Here is an 18,400-nt window from a genome sequence, read left to right as displayed (position 1 = left end):
CCCCTTTGTTGCACTACATCCTTTTAAACACAAGAGGGCACATGTTGAAATATTCCTTATGTAAATGAGTCAAAGTAAAATATTGGACATGTAGAATATCTTATTTAAACTCTTGATTATGATGTATATGCCTTCATATTGAGATTTTGAGCAAAACATTTAGTTTTGTACCTTTTTGTGAGCGAGTACAGACTCAAAGCAAGCAGGGACAAGTCAAAGTCTCAGTCTGTCCAACATTTGTCTTAAAAGTCACATAGACAAATGTCTTTGTTAAATTTTCTTCAACACAGCGACCCAGTTTGTTTCTGGAGTTGCTGGCTGCACTCGCCCATGTTTTGCAGCTGTGTCGGAGGTGGTCTCTCGTCCTTACATCTGGACTATGTTAGTAACTTCCTGTCGCAGCATCTGCTCTGCCCCCATCCCACAGAGCCAGAGGCAGACCTGACAATCCACAGACACTCCTGTGAGTTAAGCATGTGAGCTAAGATGTTAAACATATTTTTTTTATAGTTGTCTAATATGTCTCCATGTATCAACCTGTACCATGCCTGGGCAGTGTGTATATTGAATATACAGGGAGGACTACTTGTTGAACATAAAACACCTGGAGGCTGTATCATGTAAATGTTGATAACAGATGCATTAAACAGTCTTTAAATAATTCAAACTTTAGGTTAATACAATCAGTGTTTTTGTTTGTGAAAATGAAAACTCCCCTTGAATGTTCAGTCGGCACATTTTAGAGTTCACTTCAAATGGGTTACCCAGGTTGAAAGTAATGGGTATTATTTAAGCATATCTAAACATCACAGCAGCTGGACCATGGACAAACTTATCTCTTTGCTTATCCGAAAATGGCTCATTAGTTGTTAAATCCTGTGAAGGTTTTAGACTTGTAATTTGATTCTCCTGCTGTATGTCACCTCAGGGCACAGTGTAATGCTCAGGTAAATTCTTAGGGAAATTCTCCTGCTCGTCTGTTCAGTTTGTGAGGAGTTTGCAAGAAAAGAAAATTAGCTGATTTGTTTTTTCACCTTATTTCCAAGGAATATCTTGGAATGGAACTGAGACTTATGTCGCAACACACAAACACAAAAAGATAATGAAAGTTTTCAGAGATGTAGGTTAACTGCAAAGGAGACGCCATCTTTAGTTTGCAGTACTTTACAGTACTTGATGCATTTCCAGTTGAAGAATTTGAAAAGATAGCATCCGTCTTGTCAACACTGACTTCATTTCCTTGCTAGGAAGAGCAAAAGAAATGAAGAATGCTTCAGTTGCTCACCTGTGATCAATTTATTTTGCCCTCAGAAGTATAGCCAAACATTTGTTTTTTACTAAATCTCTCTGGAAATGCACTGGAAAGATTTTCATCTAGACTAACGTGCCAATAACTGATCGAGTTACTGGGGTATTTCGAAACCCTGGAACCTATAATTCACATTAAAGTAATAAACTGCCAGTCGAGTCAAACCTGACTGTGCAGGTCATTAAATGCTCTCTATATGCAAATGTAGACCGTAAACACCTGCGGGCGAGGGTGGGTTTTCAACTGTTCGATACAGTCTGTGGCCGTGGCTATAAATAAGTAAAACCCCTTATCTGGCACACACACACACACACACACACACACACACACACACACACACACACACACACACACACACACATACAACCATCATTCCCTCTTCCGGGAGACCCTGTGGTGAGAATGAAGTGCTCCTACACTCTTAGCACACACAGCTGTAGCCCATTCTCTCTGCATGTACCAACACACCCCACAGGGTCCTGTGTCACCAGTTGTTGCTTTCTCGACGTCACAAATTCTCAAAGCCTTCTCAGTGTGCAACAGGGTAAACACAAAAGAGGAGAAAATGAATAAGCCTGATATATAAGACTTGCCTGCCTTCATGTTCAAATACTGGTCTCAACACGTGGAGCTAATTATTGGCCTTGTATAGACAGTTTTACGTTAGTTGACCCTCTACCACTTTCTAAAAAGGCTTTGGGTTGCCTGCTTGTAAAAAACAACAACATAGTAATCGTCATATCTTTATTGGGGGATAATGAGTCATAAAATCTGAATTTATGAATGTCAATAAGTGATTGTTTTATTTAGTTTTATTTTAGTAATTGTTTGTGCTTGTTTGTCAGTATACCAGGTGGATTATCCAGGCAAAATAAAGTAAACTGAGTTAATTCACTAGTTGTACATCTTGATAACTTGTTTGCTAAATTGATTTTGGCTTAGGTTGTCTGCAGCTGTTTTCTAGAAGGTCAGAGGTCATAGGTCCCCGGTATTGAAAGAGCTGAAAGGACAAAGAGTGTCCTACTGGAGCAGGCTAAATACCAACTAGAGAAAACCTGGCAACCCAAAATGAGTCTTTATGTTGGCCTTTGATAGTGGGAAACTCGGAACAAATATTTATTATTACTTTACACTGACTTGATGAGCTCTATAGTGCATTGGTGTTAAGTCATGATGTAACTGGAGGAAAAACTGGAATATCTCACATTGCTCATTGCAGATGTGATGCAGAACCATGAAATTCATAAAACACTGGTCTGTGACGATCCCACTCCGCCTGACCAAGTGATGTGATGCCAAAACTCTTTTTTGATGTTTAAATTCAATGTTATTATCAATTATGTCATCCTCTGAAATTAACTCCTGTGGGCTTTAAGTAGCATGAAACATTAGCTATCCTCTTGTGTGCTCCCATATGATGCATGGGTCGGACTACCAAATTACATTATAATATTTGGTTTAAATGGGCTGCTGTGATTCTTCTCGGTTTATTATTTACTTTAAAACTTAAAGTTACTCTGCCTTAAACGAATGTGTTTATAGGAGCTCAGGTACAGCTAGTTAGCTGGCTGACTGAAGCGGCCCCATCCGTTGCTGTGCCCCCACACTCCCCCCTCCCTCCCGGCCCTGCCAACGGTCCAACTGACGACGCCGCCTGGATGGAGATAGCGAGGGGGATTGCCTCCGGGGAGAGAGAGGGAAAAACTTTTCCTCCTTTGTGTTTTTAAGTGGCGTTTACTTCAGGGCAGGAGAAGGGGAGGCGTGTGAGGGAGGACCGTTCAGTTTTTCCACAGTTTTTTTTTGTTTTTTTTTAGTGACGGGGACTCCAACGGTTAGTCCATTCTCCAAGCTGAGAGAGTGAGTGAGGCGCCGCGGAGAATGGAAACTAGCTAACCTTCCTCACGTCTGTGGTCGGAGTTCCTCTCTTGCTTTTCAAACATTTGCATGAGGCAGGGGGTAGAAACAAAACCATGCCCCTGTCGTCGGTTTAGTAAGTTCAGCCCGTGAGTTTAAAAAAAGAAAAAAAGTTTACAGGGAGAAAACCGGCTCTCCCCTTGTGCTCTACCGCCGCTTTTGTGTGGGTGAATGCTGGGCTGTTTTTCCTGTTTGACAGGGCCGATTGTCAAGGAGAAGTTACCGATACAGCTGCCGAACACACAGGCTCATCGGTAAGTTATTAAAAATCACGTTTACTAAAGCTTCCATTACATTTTTGTGCGTGTTGGCAGATGTCAGTGGGCTACTCTTCGTTTTAACGCCAGGGGTTTGCTTGGCTGTCTCATCATTATTCCCTGCCAGTAGACATTTGAGTTCAGTTAAGAAACAAAAGCCTCATAACCCATTGCCGATGATGATTGATTGTAGCCGAGCGATCCCACCTCGGATCATAAACCGATCGGTGCCAAACTCTACAGCTGGAATTGTTTCTAATAACACGTAAGCAAGCCAGAGCTGCTCCCAGAGCTGCTCCCCCCTTTAAAGCGTTTTAAACTTCAGTCACATACTGCAACTTATCCCTCAGCTTTTGGGGACAAAGTCGTAATGATCCAGAGTGATTTTAGGCTTTATTTGTGTGCACTGAACCAAGCATTTAGACCAAAAACCCCTCAGTGTTGTGCTTGAGTCAGTACTGGCTAACAACTCCAGGTACTTGGGCTGTTCTGGGGGATGATGGTTAAGTAGCTCTTAAGAAACAATTACAGCACTGATCTGTTTAATTAACATCAAATGATATGTCAGCTCAACAGATTTGATCACTAGGAGAAACAAACTTGTGTTTCTTTATTACCACCCAGTTCATAACTATGTGGTGTCATTCCATCATATAAGCATTTCATCGCTGTGGTTCTGCCGTGTGATCCAGACTAGGAGTCCCACTTTGGCTTTTTGGCCAGTGTGATGACAGTCTACAGGTCCTGTCTTTACTGAGGAGTGCAGTCTGTAGTTACACCCCCTCACTGAGCCCCCTCCTCATCTACTTGACCTATACTCTGTCAGCCTGCACCAGATGGTTTTGCCCCTTTTTGAAACAGCAGAGAGGAAGCCCTTCCCTGCTTTGGGGGAAAAAGAGAGGACAGGAAAGGAAGCTTTAAGAGCAGGGTTTGATGAAAGTTGGACTGCACATGTTGTTTGCGTGGTACCTTTTAATTAGCAGGGATGGGAGGCTCTCATTTTTGTCTCGTTTTGCGATTATGCTCACACCATGCAGACTGCTCAGTTTCTTTTCTTTCTTTCTTTTTTTTTTTTAACAATTTAACACAAAAGTACAATTGAACCCTGAACTGTATTGAAAGTATTCTAAGCAGCTTCTAGGAGAGTGTTGCTGGAGAGAGAGTGAGCACAGTTAAGAGCAGCTGACCAGCACAGCAAAGCAGGAATTTCCATAGGACAAGCTTTAATTTGAAGTTAGGTAATTACTGTGTTCGGATCAGCTTTCTTCTTTAAACATGAGCAGTCTTTTTTTCCTCTTAAAACAACAGGGCCATAAGCTAAGGTTTTGATGAAGTTATTGGTTTATTATCTACAGTTCCAAAGTAATTCTATACTTTGTAACACAAAGTAGAAATAACATACACAATTCTTACTTTTTAGATGAAATTTAAGAACTCTGTGGAAATTCAGGGAAGTTGTCACTTTCAGCTGTTGCACATGTGAGAAAAAGATTAGTTGGTTGGTTAGTTTATAATGTGATCTAATCATTAATGAATATTTAATTGAAACCAGTGACAGAGCATGTATACTCAGCGTCTCCTCTGCCATTAGTTGCTGACATATGTTGGGACATTGTTCAAGATTGGTCGTTGTTCAAACAGTCACAAAAGCACTTCTCAGTTTCACAATGACACTGTCGCGTAATGATTATTTTGGTGACTTTAACTTTGAAGTCGTCACAGTTGTTGCATTAGCATACTTCAGCTCTGTCAGGCCACAGTCTCAGGCCTCCTGCATCTGCCCATATGCGCCGCACATGGCCATATCGCTGAGGAGTGACTCAAAGCTTGTCATTATGCGTAAGAACTGTACAGTACAATCTGTTCAAGATTGTGGTCTGTGGTCAATCTAATAAGAAGACAACATTGCTCTGTACCTGTGACTTTCTCCACTTATCAGGAAGTGCATCATGGGTGTATTCTTAAAAGATACCTCAAGTACTTGATTTAAGGGAGCTTCTTAAAAGGGAATAAACATCTACAGCAGTAATCTTAATCTCTTTGTGTTGAGGTAGGGATGAACGTTATGGATTTTTACCATTTTATTTTATCTTTGTATCAATGAAACCAATTTGGTTACATGTTAATGTCTTATTTATCATCTTTAATTTCATAGATACCAATAATAAGCACATAATATAAATGTCCGTATAAACTGTCAGACTGGTATAAACGACATTTGAGGGCGGCATCTTGGGTTCTGAGAAAAACTGACTGTCATTTTTCAACATTTACTGACATTGCATAGGTCAAAAAACTAATTGATTAATTGAGGAAAATATACAGAATCATTGACAATTTAAGTAATTATTAATTGCAGCCATAATCATATGCAATTCACTCTGATTTCACTTCTCAAATGTCCAACTTAAGTCTGAAGCCTAAACTAAACTAAAAGATGAACTGACAAGACTGTCAAGTAACTTTGACTTGTCAGGCTCAGAAAGGGAAGGATCTGAAATCTTTTGGGTGCAAGAAAAAAAAAATCCATTGTCATATGGAAACCACATAAAAACTGATACCAGTCATTTTGCAACATCCATCCATAGGCTACTTATAGCACTTTAAACATTGGTTATAGTTATGACATGAGAGCAGTGTTGGAAAATGAAGGACATGCGTGATATTTTAGGATCATGAGATCGCAGTAGGAGGTACAATTATTGTCGAGTGGAATTTGACAAAGAGGGTTAAATGTCGGCTCTAAATGATAGAGCTGCTGTGGAAGCGCTGCAGACATATATAGGCACTGCACGGAGGTCTTAACCACTACTGACTCCTCTTCTGCCACTATAGCAGACCTATCTACAAATTATCACACTTCAATCTGTGGCCTATTCGATCTTAGTTTGGCATTCTTCCTGAGCAACTCGTCTTTCTTGCACAACAGTTTGATAAAAGCGCTATAATAGTAACAACAGGCCCCAGACTTCAACTCTACTTCATACAGAGGTCAGCAAACCCCTGGAACTTGCGTTGGCGTCTTGCTCAAGGACACATATGCGCAATGGGTGGTTACATTTAGGTTCTCTGTGCCAACTTAGTGTTCATCAGCAGCATATATTATCTGGCACACAGCGCTATACTGTTGTGCTCTCACTGACATATGGACATCAGACTCCACCACACCGCCTACTAAATGCTGCTCTCCACCACAAACCCTAATAGAGCGTTGTGGAACTGCCCCTCCTTGCTGCACACACTGTACGCTCCTGCTAACTCCAGTTTAGTGCAGCATGGAGAGTTAACAGTGATTAGTCCTCGCCATGGATTTTAGCATGTTAACGACCATGTGTATGTCTGATGTACAGTCCACACGCATGATTCATTGACATGTGACTCTTTTCAAAAGGCTCCTTATTGTGTTTCTGATTTTTCTTCATGCCCCTCTATAAGTAGCTCTCTGCAGTCTTAAATTGAAAGGCCTCTATTGTTTAGACTAAAGTCAGGCAGGCGTGAGATTGAGGGATTATGAGGGAAAAAGACTAATAAAATATTACCACAATGACCATTTTTGGGGCTTGTGACCAGAGGGCAAATGGTTTGGCAGTGATAGTAATAAACTTGACTCTTTAAAATTATTTTTATTTGGAAATTGGAGACTTCAATAAAGTCCCATTATTACCAGTGAGATTATGACTAAAATATGGTAACTTTAGCTGCTGCCAATTGTGTCTTTTAAAAAAACCTATTGAGTGCAACCAAATATTGCAAAATGAAGATGGAACTATTCTAACTTTGTGTAGTGACCAAGATCCAGGAACTCCCAACTGTGCTATGTGCAACATAATGTTGTTTGGGTGAATTGAAGCAGCTTTGGAATTGTGAGACAAATATTTTTGCAGAAAATTGACAATTTTAGAGAGTTTGAGGCCACAAATATGTGAAGACATTTCAAGTCTGTGCAGGGGAAAAACAGCCCTGTTAATGTTGTTTCTCTGTCTGCTGTCTTGACAATGCAATGAGGGTGCACTGGGATACAGTCGCTTGAACCACATACAAAGAATGAGTTAGGGACATACAAAGATTGAGCATGCAAAATTATCCCATGATTCACAAATAGTGAACTCTTTTGGTGTGCAAAATAGAGCTTTTAAACCAGTCGTGTATGCCTATGCCACGCACTCTGGTGAGGTTTTGAAGCAAGGGAAGTGGATGTGCGTGTTTGATGAAGGATAAATCTGGATTAAAAAATAAAATCAGAGGAATATAACTGGTATGTGACTGGTGAATGTGACAATAGAGACCTGTGGCCCTGGCAGGTGGTGACTTGTTGATATAATGTCTGTATAGAAGTAAACAACAATTACAGTAAAGCAGCCGTTTATTGAGCAGTTGTTGTTCTCATGCTCCCTCCAGCAATGCTCATACAAAATTTACAAAAGAATCGCACGAGTGAATTGGGAGATGAAAAAAGAGAAACCAAACCAAGTACACAGATCGTGCAGAAGTTAAAATATAGGAATAAATAGAATAGAACAGAATAGAATATACTCTGGTAGACTGGTGTACAGTGGTGGTGAAACCACACAAACATAATCATCATCGTTGAGTATGGCTGCATGGAGCTCAGACCCAGAGTAGACTGACAGGAATTACAAAACCTCCGAGCATTCAAAGTCTGCAGAAAGTGTATACTGAATATCATGTGGTGCTCTGTTCATTATGCAAGTTTTTGTTCCCCTCCGTGACACAATACCAAGTGTTATTTGTAGATTAGCCTGCGAGCCAGACAGATTACAAGCTTGTTTGTAGCTGACAATGCTAACTTTTCTTCGTAGTCCAGAGACCCCGGTAGCTGCCTCGTGTTTTCCAGCCTCAGTTGAAATCAGGAGAGAGGTGTTGTTTGATGTAAAATGATGTTTTAGTGTTGATGATCCAGCTTTTTGTCTCTGTCTCTGCTCCATGTCACTAACACAAAGGTCAGTTCCTGCTGAAACCTGATGTTCCACTTCCTCTTCTGGTCCTGAGCTTCCTGCTGTGGAAAGACAGGAAGCTCAGTAGTGCCCATATGATGTCTTGTTTAATATGATCTGGAGTGAAAGCAGATGGCATTGAGATGATGAGCATACATTTATCCACGTTTATCCAGTGTTGGGCTTAGCACAATATGGCATCCGTTTTAATAAACCCCCACTGTGACAGCATTATTCCCATGGTGCCTGTTGTCCGGACACGATCAGTCTGTCAGCTAGTCCGGGTGCCCAGCATAAGGTGGAATGATTTACGGCTGCAACTGCAGAGCGCAGACCCCAGCGCATCTCACATTCTTGGTCGCGTCTTCCAAGTGACATGCAGCCAAGTCATAACACTGCAGGTTTTCAGCTTCTCAGCTGGCCCTGGCCGTCAAGTCAGAGGAGCTCTTGCAGAATCCTTGGCTCTGATCACACACACACACACACACACACACCCAACCCCTTTACCAAACACACCCAAATTAGCTATGTGGGGAACTTTTGGTCAGCCCTGCCTGTTCCTCAGCAGCTGAGCACTGCACAGCCCCCCTGTAGTATTTATTCAGGGGAGAATACTTTGTTTCAAGGGTAACATAATGTTCTGAGAGATCATCTCATAAGCTAAGTGACTGGCTAATGTCACTAATGGTTATCTAAGACACTGAGGTGATCATCAAAATGATCAGAAACACTATATACAAAAATGAATAAATACTGTTAACAATTTTTACCTTTTTGGTCTACACTGAAATATCTCAACTGCTATCAGTTAAATCCCCTTAAAAATGTGTCTGGAGACATTTAAAGTCTCCAGACTTTAAACCTTCATGACTCTCTTGATCTTCTGACCTTTCAGGCAACATCACAAGGTAGACATGCTTGTTTTGTTAAGTGAAATATTTTGACAACTTTTTGAAGAACTGCTGTGAAATATACCACTGATTCAAATGAGAGGCTAAACTTAGACGGTGGACCTAGTAAAAATACATACAAAACACTAGCTTGTTAGTGTTGTCACTGTGCATGTGAGCATGACAATACTAGCATTTGGATCTATCAGCAGCTAGAGCCTCACAGAGCTGCTACTCTTTTTCTTGTTGACTTGTATTGAATTAGTTGCCAGGCGACTTTAGCTCGTAGAAAATTCAGTGTGGAAGCATGGGCAGGTTTGGGGGCCCTCTGGAGAGCTCAGTCAGTAAGATAGATAATTCTGTTTCGAGTTAGGACCCCCTTCCTCCATCACTCACCAGCCCTCTGAAGGCACATACTTGGCACCCATCTTAAACCAAACACTCGGGACCTACCAGTTTCCTTGGTGCTCTCAGCCATCTTTATGCAGTCTCCCTTTTTGTCCGCATGGTTTCCTCTGAGTGCCACTAGAGGTCACAGCATGGGCCTCAGAGTCTTTGTTTTGCCCCATAATGGCTCTATTCTCCCTCGGCAGCAAGGACTTCCAAGCCTGCTAGACATAGGACACCATTGTGACTCACAGAGGGGTAACATGAGGCAGACGCACAGAGATGTGGGAGTATACATGCGTGAGTTTATTAAATTACTTTTAAAATGGTGTTGAAATATTAAGTAGTTCACAGTCATAGTGCGAGTATTACTGGCCCCTCCAAAAAAAGGTGTTTTAACAATAAGAATATAACATTTCATTTAACAGTAAACAAAGATGTTTTGAGGTAGAAAAGACAGTAGATTTTATTACTTGGTATTAGCATTGATGATTATCCAAATTCAATAAGCTGACCACAAAACAGTCATTCAGAGTCATGGCCCATGACAAGCAACAGAGGACAATGCCAGTGTCCAATTACAGTAATTACTATAAGAATGAGCTACTGTGTAATGTGATGTGTCACTATTTTATCTACCCACATGATTTAGTACAAAGCTGTATTCAGATTTGATGTGCTGTATGTTAAGTACATGAGACATCAAACAACTTTTTGTCTTAGTCCTTTGGAAGATGAATGGGCTCTAAACAGACTTTATTCTTTTATACTTTAGTGGTGTAGATTTAGTTAATTATCTTTGTAAACCCAGTGACAAGTACATGATGCAGCATGTTGTGTGGCAGAAGATGTTCTTAATCAATCATTGTGGTTAAAGTTTTACATTTCTCACCAGGCACAAAAGCCAAGAATTGCACACAGAAAATGGTCACAGCAGGTAAAAAGGGGAAGGCTTTCAGAGCTGAGTCAGACAAAAACGAGTCCTACAAATGACAGCTGGCAGGTGCAGGTGTTTCATATCCAAACCAACCAGATGTCTCTGTTCTACATTCATGTCATATTGAAGAAAGGCCAACTGGGGCAAAAGGATCCGGGCCAAACCAAATGCACTGAACATCAAGTTTAACTTGAAGCGTATCTACTGAAGTCTGTTGGTAAATTTTTTAGTACACAAGTACACATTAACCTTTTGACAGTTCCACATTATAAAATCAAAAAAACTTCTTCTCTCATGTGACCGAGACCAAAGAGCGAAACAAAAGCCCATCACAGTGAGGGTACTGTCTCTGTCAATCCATTTTCTAACCTCTTATCCTGTTTAGGGGTCACATGGAGGTTTAGTCACTGGTTAATGTGCAAGGGAAGCCAGTCTATCACAAAGACAACAACACTGACACTGATTCACATTGACTAGAAGTTTCAAAGATGTTGATGATTACAAATATGGAGAGCTGTCACACTCAAACTCTTTTTTTGCTTTAAGATGACTGTGCTTACTGTGTGTAGTTTCACTTTATCCACCATAGAGTTTGGTTCTTTATTAGAAGTTGGCTGGTGTTGATGTGAGACTATAGACTTGACTATCTACAGAGATTAGTCTCCAGCTGTCATCAGTTCGTTAGAAAAGTCACTGTATTTTATGCTCTTCTTACATAAAATAAACTATCCTAACCTTGTTGACTGCTAGGTTTCTATCGGCAAATAAGATTACATTTACTGATAGCAGTGGCTGATTTAATTGTTGTGTCGCATCAGAGTCGCACTGACACATTTATGAGCTTTTGGCTCGTCTTCATCCGATTGTCACGCTATAAGTACTGAAAAATTCTTAGCATTAACTAGGTAGTAGTACTCCAGGGTGAAAAATGGCCTTTAAAGCAGTTACTTTTTATGTAGGAGGTTGAATCAAGGTTTGTTTCATACATTTATATGATTGAAGAAGTTTTCTTTCGAAGATAGTGTTATTAAAGGCTAAAAGACTTTTAAACAGTTCAGTTATTTTTTTATTCAAAGATCGATGTCTGCACAGAATTTACATGACCAGTCCTTAATTCAGGCATTTCTTCAACCTTTAGATGATATCTGTATAGATTGCACTGTAGTCCATCTATTACATCCACAAGTCATTTTGTAAGCAAAAACATTGTTTATTACAGAGTACTGAAAGTGTCTGATGAAGGACTAGTCTTAGCAGTTTGGGACGTTTTCCTTAGCTCTTTATAACAACATTGCAGCACATATTTTAAGTCATACTTCTAAACTATTGTACATATCTCAATTTCACCTCAACTGGCCACATATACATGTAGGACATATTTCTCCTAAATTCATCTAAAAAAAAAGAAGACAACGCTTTGTCACTGATGGAAAGCAGAGGAGAGAAATAGGTACTGGAGTGCTGCGAGTGACTAAAGAAGAAAAGAAAACTTTTCCAGTGGACTCTCATTTTTTCCATGTAAAATCATTCATAGGCACGACATACAAATTACACAGCCTTGTGTCCGAGAGGAGTCGAAACAAATGAGAAAATAGATCTGAGTTGAGTAAATTTCCAGGTAAAAAGGGAGACGTGGAGGATAGACAGGGTGGAAAGAGAAAGACCTGGCAGGGAGCAATGAATAAAAGCAGGGCAGACTGTTCCTGACTGTTTGTCTCAAGTCGAAAACGTGAGTTAGCTGTAATCGGATCTCAGCTGTGGTGAGATCATACAGGAGGCCTGCCAGCAGCAGTCCACCCATAAGCCTTTAGCCCCACTGCAGCCCTCTGTGGCTCTCTACAGGCCTGCCAGCTTAAATATCATTTATAATTTTTTCAAGTACTAGTCACTTAGCTTCCTATAAATTACAAAGCAGTTGGAAGTGAAATATAAATCCTAGAAAAAAATGTTTTTAAGCTATATTTTGCAAGCAATTAGAAGAAGATACTCTGGACAAGGGTCTGTACAATTTTAGATTATATTTAAGCTTGTTTTTAGCTTGCATAAAGGGGCACCAGCGATTGTTTGTTTTTTTTTGTTTTGTTTTTTTGAAGGAAACTCTCCAATTTTCACATTAATAAAACTGATTGAATGATGAATAAAAAATGAGTTAAAGCAAGACAAAAACAGAAACATAGAATAAAATATTAAAGCTTTTATACACTGTATTCAACTCCCACGTATACAGATACAAGATGTATAACTGCACTTGATTATTGCAATTATAGTGTAGTAATACATACAGAAAAGTCAAAAATGTGTAAATGTAATTGCACAGAGTCTTGGACTGCACAGGATACAAACAGAAATCACACAGGATGGTTGCTTTGTGTAAATATGAAGGATATACCGTTTATATACCAATATACCGTTTACAGCATATGCATGCATATATAATGTAATACCATATATTTATTATATAATAAATGTGTACATAATAAAATGTACATGCACAACAGATGTGTTCATGACAATAATTATTCAGGGAGAGCACAGGAGACTTGCCTGTCTGCCGACACCACACCTACTACACTTTCGACCCTCGGAGAGCTTAAGCACCAAAGCTACAGGGTTAGGAAAATATCTCAAGGGGAGAGTGTCTTATAATGAAGGGGGTGTGAGGTGTTGACTGTGAAACTGCAGCTGGATCCCTGTTCAGAGACGCCATTATGGATCCAATTGCATTTTTTTCCATAACCCTGCATCTGATTGGTTTAACCTGACCCTTTCCCTAATGAATCTCATTCCTTATATCTGAATGCAGCCAAGGGAGGCAACCAATAAGAGGCAGAGTAAGCTGGTTCTGGTGGGGGACGCAGTGGGTTCAAGCAGGGCCCCACAGGGTCCTGGGCCATGAGTTACAGTAGGAGAATGTTTGTTCAGTGCCTGACCGCGATGCGCGGGTAGCTGTTCCACCCACAGACACTGTGGATATCTAACTGCAAATTGGTTGGTCCAGGTCTTACAGATGCAGATCAACGGCTGGTGGTTGCGAGTGGGTGAAAATATTACACCATTAAAGTAGAAAAAATGATACCTTAAGGGTTCACTTTCCATTGGGTACAGACAAGCAGACTAGACTCTGCAGGGTCCAGTTGTCTTCAGCAGAAGCTTTACACAATGGAGGCATTCAAGATCTGAGAGAAAACTAAAAAAGAAATAAAAACACAGTCGTGTTTGGGAAGTTGCAGTAACACTCAGAAAACAGAATTTTGATGTGAAGGGCTTAGAACTGTCAGTCTGTGTTCAGGCTATTGTGGAAATACCTGTTGTCATTTATATTTTATCACAAAAGAACTTTGAACAATTATTAAAAACCAGCGTACCCCAATGTAATTTGTTATATAATATAATCCAGTGTGCATAGCCACTGTAAAATAATTTGAATTGCAGGTATTGACTGTTCACACCCCTTCTTTGTTCTTTCACTCACCCAAAAGGTCAAACATACAGTCCGGGTTCATACGGTGAAAATGTTTGGCATAAAGCAGCTGTCCTGCTAATAAATCCTGAGCTCCATCAGAGCTTTCTGACAAAATTTGCTGTAGAAGATAGAAGTTTAATTCTGCTTCCTCTGTCCTGTCAAGTTTATGACTACAGTGTTTAGTTTTTTCTGCTTTAATGTGCCCTGCCATCTGCTGCAGTGAAATTACTGTGCATATGGGAACATTTAGAATAACTGGAACCAGCCTGTAATGAAGTAAATTGTTGACTGTAGTTTAAAAGGCAGTACAGGGACTGGTGGGGGTGCAGTGAAACGTGTTGGTTGGGACCGCTACATTGGAACAAATTATTTACAGAGGGACATCAGAGCCAATCCAATACTTAACTAATGCCACAGCATGCAGTATTGCATTGAGTTGTTTAGCTTTGTGTGTTGAGTTTGTGACACGTGCAGACAGACACAGCCGCCAGGAAGAAGTCATAGTTGACTTGAATATCTTCGCTCTTCCCGGTTCCCTCAGGGGTACTTAGCTTTTCTGTGTTGATCAGGTTAAAGCTTGTTTTTTACTGGACTGATATCCAGCCACACTGTTGCTTTCCTTTTCCACAATTCATCACATTTTCTCTTCTCTTGCAGTCGCCAAAGCTGCTCAGATGGACTTGAGATAACGCCAACAGAAGTTCTACCCTTGTCCTGAACTTCAGCCTCCCACATTCACTCAGAATGGCAGATCCCACTGGGCTGAGCTCCGAAGGGGCCGGTGCGGGAATAGCCGAGGTAGACGCCTGCAGTCTGGAGATAGAGAGAAAGTATGATGTCATCCCTGCCGTCATCTGCTCCATGTGTTGCCTGTTTGGCATCATCTACTGCTTCTTTGGTGAGGATCCTCAGTGGCTCATAGACCTTGACATCAAGCAAGCTGAAAGTTGTCTTGTGTAACTGTTGTAAACTTATCTCCATCATGGATCCTTCAAATATATCAGATTGAATTGGATAAACCTGTGCGTTCACCTGATGTTACTGATTTTCTCTTTGTTTAGAAGGCATATTCTGTTACTTCTGTTAAAGAGACATTGTTGTTCTCTCTTCGTGCAGGTTACCGCTGTTTCAAAGCCGTCATGTTCCTGTCTGGTCTGATGTTCGGCTCCGTCATCATCTTCTTGCTTTGCCACAAGGAGCATGTGCTGGACACTCAGCTGAGCGTGGAAGCCAGCGCTGGTATAGGCCTTGGTATAGGCCTGCTGTGCGGTTTGGTCACTATGCTGGTGCGCAGCGTCGGCCTCTTCATGACTGGCCTGCTGCTGGGTCTCCTCCTGGCCCTTGCTGCCCTGCTGGTCACTCACCAGTTCTACACTCCAACCACAGTCTGGGTCCCACTGGGTGCACTCCTGGGAACAGGCATGCTGTTTGCCGTGCTGACACTGCAGTGGCAGAAGCTCTTCACCATGCTCTCCACAGCTGTTTTCGGGGCAGCCATCATGACAGTGTGCGCTGATTACTTTGTGGAGATGCTGGTTTTGGCCACGCATGTGTACGAGTGCTTGCGCCTCACACCGGGGCCACCTCTCTGCTGGTACAGCTGGGTCATTCTGGGCATCTGGCCTGCCCTCAGCATCATAGGAGTACTGGTCCAGTGGAAACTGACGGACGACAGCTTCTCGCACACTGAGGGTAAGCTTTATTTTGGACCTGTTTATTGGGTCAGAGCACCTGTTGATATGGAAATGTGACGCTGGTGAGCTGGTGCAGATAGAAAAAGCAATTAATGCTTAATGCATATTACTGAATGTATGAAGTGACTGAGAATTCCCATTGTTTAACTGTGATCTATTAATTCTGAACTGATCACATAAAGAGATAGTGACTTGATAATTTGTAATTGGGAGAAACAGGAATTCATGATACATTTTGCATTAATTCAAAGCATCAAATCATCAAGTCATGTATTAGTTAAAAGGATACAAAAGTATATTCATTTAATTTTTTAAAACAGAAGGCTTTTAAAAAACAAAATTTTCAGTGATTTACCTTACATCTGCCCTTTGTTCATTCTTCTTAGAAAATAAGAATAAAAACTTCAAAATGTTCTCACTGTTATGTAATTCAGGAAAAAGATAAAGTGATTTACATTTTTAAAGAAATAGATATAATTTACTGGATTCTTTAGTATCTCCACTTGCGAATATGTGAGATGAATAACAATCTGTTTGTAATTTATAAATGTATCCAAACTGAAAGCCAAAGTCAGTTCTGCTGCTGGGAGAGAACGTCCATCACAGTAAACATATAAGGAAACATTAGTAAACGTACAAACAAGAAGATACATTTAGAAGTGATTAACAAAAAAAAAGTTGCAACATTCTAGTAAATTCAAATTAAATGCAAATAAAAGGCTGTGGTTATCCTATTGTGAAAATGATGTTATATTAAAAGACATCACTGTAGCTATCTTTTATCAAGTCAGTGAATGTGAAGGATTTTTACTTTAATCCTTCACTTAGAGCAACAAAATATAACTCCCTGGAGAAGGATAGGTGATTGTTGAGTCTCATCCCCAGATCAACCTTACCTGCCAGCACAAAGCATCAACTACTCTTCCTATTCCCACTGCATCTCTATAGTCTGTCCAGAAGGAGTGTGACTTGATAGATGATGAGTGATGTTAAAAAGCTGACTTTGACTCCTCTTCTCCTTTATAGTTGTTATCAGTCGGAGACAGAAGAGAGTCCAGCTGATGCGGATTCGAGAAAAGGACGCCAAGAAGCGACAGCAGGCAGGTGGGCAGGAAGGCACGTACCGCCGTAAACCCACCCCAGTGAAACGTTACGCTGGGGACCTACTGGCACCGGTCAGTGTCACCCAACACGGCGTGTGCTGTAGATACTGATGCCATTAAATACTTGTCAAGTTGACTCCACGATATTTGTGCACCTTGCTAATCTCTCCCTGTGTTGTTCTTCTCAGAGTTACCTGCAAAGTCTGCGGGACAGACAGATGGGCACCGGCACTTCCCTTAGCAGCCTTGGCACCGCCAACCACACCATGATTGACCTGGACTACGACACCGGGTCCACGGCGCCCCTCACAGCTACAACTCCGGTCGTCAGGGTCTGAGCAAAGCAGAGATAAAGAAGGGACTACATAGTGCTCTCTGCTTCACCAACTGTGTCTTCCTAATGTAGAGTAGAACCAATAAACTGCTCCCCTCAGCTGAGGGTTCATTCTGCCCTTGAACAGTTCTGGGGCAGATGGATTTCTTCCTGTCAGGATGTCCCCGAGAAACAGAATGCTGCTTTATGGGGAGAAGTGTCATGCTATAACCACTGCAACCACTGTGTTTCTCAGAGAAACACTACAAATAACAGATGCTAACAGAGTAAGGTCCTTCATTTCCTCTCATCATGTATTGAATACGTAAATGACAAGTATGAGCCTCAAAAACCAGACATTTTCCTGTTTTGGTAGTGAACATGACAAAACGGTGTGTTTGAAATTACATGTACTGTACTTTAAAAGTTAGTCATTGCCACAAAGTGTTGTGTGTTGTTATCGTTTAACTGTGTGGACGTAGGAAAGTTTTAACAGTGTATCAACTTTCATTTTCTGTATTTTTGTAGACGCAGTGTGGCGAGAGAGTAAGATATTACATGTAGTTGGAATCATGGACTATGAAGCAAAAACTAAATAATGCAAATAAACTACAGTTTGTATTTTTTAAAGCTCTTTACATGAGTTTTTAGCAGGATCTCTTCTAGCAGCAACCTTTTAATTCTGTGACTTTTCTGTGTTTTATTGTTGCTCCTTCTCAGAAGTTAGACTGTCGTGTATGCTTATGGAGTAAACTTTTTATAATTTAATTTATATATTGACCAAGTACATGGTAGTGTTGACGAAAAGGACAAAAAAAAACAAAGCATGTTTGTTGTTTGTCGTTAATTTGTAGATTTTTAAATAACTATCCTGTTTTTGTTGTCTGTTTGAATTTTGCAGGGACAATGCACTTGTTACCTGAATCTGTACATACCTGTTGATAGAACATTCAAAAATGAATAAATGCGTTTGATATAAATACATTTTTCTTCTCATTGGCTGTGTCAGATAAATTGCACTGTTTGTTTCTCTGGGCTCTTAGCAACACTGGCGGCATTACTCACCAGATTTTTCATGGGCGAGAAAGAGGTCATGGGGAGGATTTCCTACTCTGCAACCGGTCGGACTTACTTTTTTTTTCCCCAGACAAACACAATGAAGGACAGAGTGGCCTTTC

General features: G+C 40.7%; 1 protein-coding gene across 5 annotated transcripts; it reads left to right on the top strand.

Moving 5' to 3' along the window:
• Window positions 1–2,937: 2,937 nt before the first annotated feature.
• Window positions 2,938–18,206, top strand: LOC119021871 (transmembrane protein 198-like). 5 transcript variants are annotated; one of them, XM_037102435.1, is made up of 6 exons: window positions 2,942–3,299; window positions 3,423–3,477; window positions 14,770–15,010; window positions 15,229–15,804; window positions 16,833–16,981; window positions 17,098–18,206. In XM_037102435.1, the coding sequence occupies exons 3-6, from the start codon at window positions 14,857–14,859 to the stop codon at window positions 17,245–17,247; spliced, it is 1,029 nt and encodes a 342-aa protein (XP_036958330.1). In that variant the 5' UTR covers window positions 2,942–3,299; window positions 3,423–3,477; window positions 14,770–14,856; the 3' UTR covers window positions 17,248–18,206. The 5 variants fall into 5 exon arrangements, with proteins under 5 accessions (XP_036958331.1, XP_036958332.1, XP_036958330.1 ...); XM_037102434.1 differs by adding an exon at window positions 9,919–10,012 and having other exon boundaries at window positions 2,942–3,477; XM_037102436.1 differs by having other exon boundaries at window positions 2,938–3,477; window positions 16,833–16,922.
• The last annotated feature ends 194 nt before the right edge of the window (window positions 18,207–18,400 follow it).

The sequence above is a fragment of the Acanthopagrus latus genome, chromosome 6 (assembly GCF_904848185.1).
Source record: "Acanthopagrus latus isolate v.2019 chromosome 6, fAcaLat1.1, whole genome shotgun sequence".
Taxonomy (NCBI): domain Eukaryota; kingdom Metazoa; phylum Chordata; class Actinopteri; order Spariformes; family Sparidae; genus Acanthopagrus; species Acanthopagrus latus.
The sequence above is the reverse complement of the archived record's forward strand: the minus strand, read 5'-3'. Positions and strand labels throughout refer to the sequence as shown.

Coding starts and splice junctions, on each gene's coding strand:
- LOC119021871 (XM_037102435.1), top strand. CDS start 14,857: ATGGCAGATCCCACTGGGCTGAGCTCCGAAGGGGCCGGTGCGGGAATA. Junction 15,011..15,228: donor CATCATCTACTGCTTCTTTG/GTGAGGATCCTC, acceptor CTCTTCGTGCAG/GTTACCGCTGTTTCAAAGCC. Junction 16,982..17,097: donor CTGGGGACCTACTGGCACCG/GTCAGTGTCACC, acceptor TGTTCTTCTCAG/AGTTACCTGCAAAGTCTGCG.